The sequence below is a fragment of the Mus caroli genome, chromosome 13, assembly GCF_900094665.2.
Source record: "Mus caroli chromosome 13, CAROLI_EIJ_v1.1, whole genome shotgun sequence".
In the NCBI taxonomy this organism is placed as follows: domain Eukaryota; kingdom Metazoa; phylum Chordata; class Mammalia; order Rodentia; family Muridae; genus Mus; species Mus caroli.
In genome coordinates, this window is record NC_034582.1 from 10,974,045 (window position 1) to 10,980,044 (window position 6,000).

A 6,000-nucleotide genomic window follows, 5' to 3' on the forward strand; every position below is an offset into this window, starting at 1 on the left:
TTCCCAATGATTAACTGCTAATAACTACACAAGAAGACAAAACAACCACAGCCTTGGTGAGGATGAGAATATTTATGATGAGAAATATAACAGAGAAAGCATAAAGAGGAGCATGTGAAGGTGGTGTTAGACTGAAATGTGTCTTCTCTGCTGCAGGCCCTTCATTAACTTTAATCCTCTTGTCCTTATTAGTCTGTTTCTCCTTGCTATAACAAATTATAGGGGATGGAGCTTGCTCAGTGGTTCAAGTGGGAACTGCTCTTGCAGAGGACCTAACTTTGGTTCCCAGGCAGCTCACAAATGCCTGTAACTCTAGCTCTGGGTGAGCTGATGCCCTCTTCTGACTCCTAAAGGTATCCCCTCCCACTATACAATGTATATCTACCCACACAGAGACACATGCACATGAATAAAAATAGTTCTTAACAAATTATCTGAGGCTCAAGTCTTTATAAAGCAAAAGGGTTTATTCAGCAGAACTTTAGGATCTGAAAGTTCAAGATGGAGAGTCCTCGACAGTTTGACCTCTGGAGTCATGACAGTAATGAAGTGGGAACACACCTTAGGCTCCCACATAGTGAGACAGGAAGCCAGAGAATTGGAAGGAATCCCCCTTGCTCTATTATAAGCTTGATTTCTTGAGAATAACTAAGGCTATAACAGCATTAACGTATTCTCTTCAATAGGCAAGGCAACCAATGTGTGTTCCACTTCTTAATGGTTTCAATCATCTTAACACCAGCATTCTGAGGCCCAGGTCTCCAAATAAACCCCTGTGAGGCAATGTTGCTGAATTGATTTGTGCCCTCTTCTTAAAAAGAAGTGCTCATCCCAGGAACTTCAGAAAACTATCTTATTTGAAAACAAGGCTGTAGATGCAAATTAGTCAAAACAAAGTCAGACTGAAGTGGCATAGGCCACAGCTCTCAACGCCATAAGAGGAGATGAGTGCAAGGAGAATGGCTTAAGATGACCCAGGCAGAGGTATGGGAAGTAGCCGAAAGCCAAGGAATAGCAAGCAGATCAGGGGCTCCGACAAGAAGCCTGTGAAGGCAAGGATGGCTTTCCCCACACTTTGCAGGCAAACACTGGCCCTGTAGACACCATGACTTAGCATCCTGGCATTCAGAAATGTAAGTTAGTGCCTGCCTTGTTTAAACCATCAACTGCATAATAGCTTGCTACAGCTCTGCTGACAAACCAACAAGAGGGTTGTTAAGTCTCCTGCCTCATTATGGAAAATAAATCTATCTTAAAGGTTTAAATGTTGTGAGGATAACTCGGGGTATCTATTGCTGTGGCCATGGCCAAAAGCAACTTAGAGAGGAAAAGGTTTGTTTGGTTTACAAGTCCTGATCACAGTCCATCACTAAGGGAAGCCAAGGCTGGGACTCAACGCAGGAACCTGGAGGCAGAAACTGAATCAGAGACCATGGAGGAGTGTGGCTCACTGGCTTGTTCCCTGTGGCTTGTTCTGCCTGTTTTTTTTTTTTTTATATAACCCAGGACCATCAGCCTAAGTGTGAAACTGCCCCGTAGTGGGCTGGGCCCTCTCACATCAATTGTTAATCAAAAAATTTACTATAGGTGAATCTTATGGAATATTTTCTCAATTGAATGTCCCTTTCCCCAAATGACTCTAGGTAGTGTCAAGTTGACAAAAAAACTAACATAGAGGACTTATGGCATTAAAATTTCCCAAGAAATTTGTAGTTGAAATGACTTCTGATGAGAAAAGGCAGGAGTGACTGTATAAGAGTGGAATTCAGATGGCTTAAGGAACAGTCTCTTCCCTGTGCATCCTACCTAATGGCTCCGTAATAACAGAAGTTCCTCTACTGAGTTAGAGATGACTCAGGAGCCTCTGCAGGACAGGAGGTGGGTGATGCATAAGATTTAAGGTTCCAATTTTAAGGACACCCCAACTTCAAGAATTCCTCTTGTTTCATTTTGGGATTTGTATCCAAGATTTCCCTGGGCAAAAGAGTTATGAAGCTAACATGTATTGAAACTCCATGACATTATTTAACTCACAGCGAGGCATTTTTTTTTTTTTCTTCACCATTTCGGTAAACCATGTTCACTTGCATTCGTCTGTCAGCCAACCAGAGTTGCCCACCTCTCCTAAGGTGAGGGAATCAAAGTGTAGGATGCAAAGCGGAGTTCCTTCTCGGTTATTAGCTAAGTTCTGATAGTGTGGTGGGAAGGAAGCTTTGCAATGTTTTTCTTTGTTCCAGTGTTTTTTAGAACCCCAAATCAAGATCTTTATGACTCAGAATGTGCTGCGAGACTGTAAGAAGTAAAAGTCAAAATTTATATTTTATGCTCGGTGATTTATGGGCTGTCCCTTTTGCCACTGGATAAGCAGAGAAAACTATCAAGATGCAGTATTTGCATTCTCGCGGTGGAGGCAGCAGCAGCCCCAAATGCCAGAAACAATGTATCTGACATTAATGGAACACACCATCCCTCTGACTAACTTGAAATTCCAAAAAGGAAAATAGTTCTCACACACTATATCGTCTTTTATAACTTTGCAGGTATAATCTCACTGGAGAGCCATAGCCGTCCCGGGACTTAGGAGGACTGCATTTTCTCACTCATCTATCGGTGGGCTCAGAGTCTAGAGAGGCTGAGGGAATACTCTGGGGCCTGGGGCCAGTTACCGAGGGGAGGGTTGGGGCTACATCTGTTTGTTGATATTTCTGCACTCAGAGATGAGTGACGGATGTTCCACTCTTCCTCCTCCTTTTTGCCTTACAGAGTGTTGTAGCGGAGAGAAAGCTTAAAAATGACTAAGAAGTGTCTGGAGCCCCACACTGAAAGCTTAAGTCACTCTCTGCTTTTGTCTTTGTCATAAGCAACAAGTCACCAGAAACAAATAACGAATACTACTGTCAATTCCGTTAAAAAAAAATTCCCCAGTTTAGCACGTGAATTTCAAAATGTTCTTCAGATTATAATAGCTATTCATCCACCCACTCTGCCTTCAAGACGGCTGCCACAGAGCACCCTGAGCACCCAGGCACTCCTGGTGGGCCAGCTGCTTACTCCGGTATTCTGGAATGTCTCTTGGGTTTTCTTCTTTCTTCCACCCCCTTGAAATCCTCCCTTTCAAGTTACAGGTTGGGGTGAGTACCTGGATGGGGGAGAGAGAGATGAGAGTGCACCGGCCGGTTGAAGTAACATGGGTCTTTTAAAAGAAACCAAGGACAGGCACTCTGCGTCTTAAGGAAAAGATCCCCGTGCAAGTCAGGGTTCTCGGCTCAAGTCCGGGTTCCCAGCTCGGGTCTTTGTGTTCTTTGCAAAGTGGCCCACGGGGACAGTAGGCTGTACGGCGAGACGTCCCAAACGGAGTTTAACGCAACGGGGAGGAAAGTCTTCAACTTTCAAAAGCATCATCCCGCGAGAGGAAGTTTCAGGCTTGGCCTAGGGAAAAGTACCAGGAGGTGTGCGGGGGTGGGGCAGTGGCGATCCGAGAGGTCTCTAGAGAAGGAAGGGGAGTCCAACCCGAGAGCGGGGTTGGGGGGGGGAAGAGCGAAGAGAGGAGGCATGGGCGAAGCGCCCGGCAGCGCGCGAGCCCCGGCTGCTCGGCAGCGCGGGAGCGCAGGCCTGGAGGGCTCGGGTGACATCACCCGCGGGCCCCTTCCTCCTGCCGGGTGGGTGGGGCCTGGCGCGCCGCGCGGGCGCGGGGTCAAGGAGGGGGAAGAGGAGGAGCAGGCCTGGATGTGTCTGTGTGAGGACCCGGGAGGGGCGGAGGCGGTGGAGCGCGTGGCTCCCGGCTGCCCGCGCCAGCCCTGCCCGGCCCGACGCGCGGCCTCAGTGCCGCCCCTCAGCGCAGCGCCCTGGGATCCGCGCGCGCGGAGCCGGACCCCGCCGGGCGCGGCCTGGAAAGGAGCGGGAAAGCAAAGTAAGGCGAGCACTCCTCCCAAGTTTTTAAACCAACTTCGCCCCCTGCGGCGGCGGCGGCGTCGTCCCGCGGCTCGGCGCGTCCCCCCCCAGCGCTCCTCCGAGTGGCGGAAATTAGAGGGACGGGGCGGGGGTGGGGGCGCGCGAGGGAAGAAGGAGCCGGGAAGGAGAGGAGAGTCTGACCACATCTGTGAAAACTTGGGGAAGGAGGGCGGGGAGGAGGAGGAGCGCAGGAGCGCGCGGAGGGGAGCGCGAAGGGCGCGCGCGGCGGAGCTCAACTTTTGCAACCGGGGCGCTCGGCCTGGACGGGCCCTTAGTCGTTGAAAAGTCGACTTGACGGTCGGGGGGCTCCTTTCTTTCTCTTTCTCCTCCCACCCGCGGTTGAACCAAATCAGAACTGTCACTCAGGGCCGGTGACTCAGAGGGATCAGATTACAGGATCCCTGAAACTGATGCGCGGGCTGCAGCGGCGGGAGGGAGCGGACCGGGCCGCACCGCCGGCGCCCGCACACTCGTCCGCCCGCCCGCCGCTCCCCTCCTCGCCCGCTCGCCCCGTCGCCGGCCCACGCCACACCATGCCCGCCGGGGCCGCACGCTGGGATCAGTCCGGTCATCCTCGGTAGCCCGAGCCCGCCTGCCGCTCCGCCGGCGCAGGTCTGTGGATTTGGGACCTGACAGCAAAGCCGCAGGTACGTCCCGCCTGAAGTTCTTTGTTTTGCGGGCCCCGCAGCCCTCCCTGTGGAGCTTGCGGGCGGCGTCGGAGCGGCTTGTGTGCGCTCGCGCCTTCCCGCGCTCTCCGGGGTCGGGTCTCGGCTCTCCGGACTGCAGAGCTCCTGTCCCAGGGCGCGCGGACCAAGTTTGCAGCGGCGGCGTCCGTGCCTACTTCTCACCAAGTGCTGCGCAGAGCTCCGGGAGTCCGGAGCTGCGGCTGGTCCTCGCGCCCCGGCAAGCCGCAGCTTGGCTTGCGCGCAGCGCCTGGGGATGCGCCGAGCCGCCGCTGCCCGGCTCTCCAGGGTCCCGCCTTCACTTCTGAGGGTGGGGGTGCGGGGTGAGCGGATGGAGGGCGCGCCTCCGCGGTGGGAGAGGAAAAGTGAAAGTTGTGCCATCTGTGCGTGATTTGGAACTCTGTCTCTTCCTTTCCAGAGGTAGAGCAGAAAGAAAGAAAAGAGAAAGAAAGAAAAGTAGCCGTGGCCCTTGCGGTAATCAAGAGGCCGAATTTGCACAGAGCAGAGTTGGGTACGGATCATTCTACTCTGCTGGGGACACTTAACTTTCTGGAGTTGCAGTGGGACCCCGAGGATGTGGCAGAGTTAATATTGATCATACATTTGAATAGTTGGTGAAGCGACTTTTCAGCAGATGGCCACATGCCCTCACACTCGGCCCGGCCTTTGCTTATTATCCTTTGATGAACTTAGTATCCTTCTGTGAACTTTGTGCCTGTGTCCCGGAGTGCACCTTTTTGAGTACCAAGCCATAACCCCCCTCCCCCCAGGCTTTCTTGGCTGTGTGTGTGTAAAGACCACTTAGGGAAGTTTCCTGCACCGCGTTTACCCTTTCTCCTCCCCCAACTTGGTTGTAGATTCTGGCCTTGGGTACAGTGCTCATGGCCCTCTGCCAGTTTATATGTACATATATTTATGTAAAACATTTTCTCCCAGCTCTGTGCCAGCTGTTCCACATTTTCCAGCTGCCACTTCAGTTTGAAATGATGGACTGTCGTCCTCAAGTAAAAGAACTCTTTAGTCCGAGGTATGGAGGGCCGGCCGCTGTGCAAATACAGGGGCAGTGCCATTAGCCCCGCTGGTATTATTAGTTCCAAAAACACCTCGTGCCCTTCTTTTCCTCTCCTTCTCCTCCTCAATTACAGCTTTTCACAGCCCAGTACGTGCACTCTGCTGAACATTCAAGTGATTAACCCCCCACCCCCCTTTCTAAATGATTTTGTGCAGAACTTGGATGAGACCGGCAGGCTGGTTAGCTAGCTTGCTTCTTTCTCTTTCTTTCTTTCTTTCTTTCTTTCTTTCTTTCTTTCTTTCTTTCTTTCTTTCTTTCTTTCTTTCTCTCTCTCTCTCTCTCTCTCTCTCTCTC

The 6,000-nt window shown here is 51.7% G+C and overlaps 2 protein-coding genes across 2 annotated transcripts in view; one reads left to right on the forward strand and one right to left on the reverse strand.

Moving 5' to 3' along the window:
* Window positions 1-2,300: 2,300 nt before the first annotated feature.
* Window positions 2,301-4,265, reverse strand: LOC110308038 (translation initiation factor IF-2-like). The gene has a single exon (XM_021180372.2). It carries the CDS (start codon window positions 4,095-4,097, stop codon window positions 3,399-3,401), a length of 699 nt encoding a protein of 232 aa, XP_021036031.1. The 5' UTR covers window positions 4,098-4,265; the 3' UTR covers window positions 2,301-3,398.
* Gli3 (GLI family zinc finger 3) overlaps window positions 4,211-6,000 on the forward strand; it is a 268,239-nt gene continuing 266,449 nt past the window's right edge. The window contains exon 1 of the mRNA XM_021180371.2: window positions 4,211-4,598. The gene's annotated coding sequence lies outside the window, so the exon portion shown is untranslated. The remainder of the gene's footprint in view (window positions 4,599-6,000) is intronic.

Coding starts and splice junctions, on each gene's coding strand:
- LOC110308038 (XM_021180372.2), bottom strand. CDS start 4,097: ATGTGGTCAGACTCTCCTCTCCTTCCCGGCTCCTTCTTCCCTCGCGCG.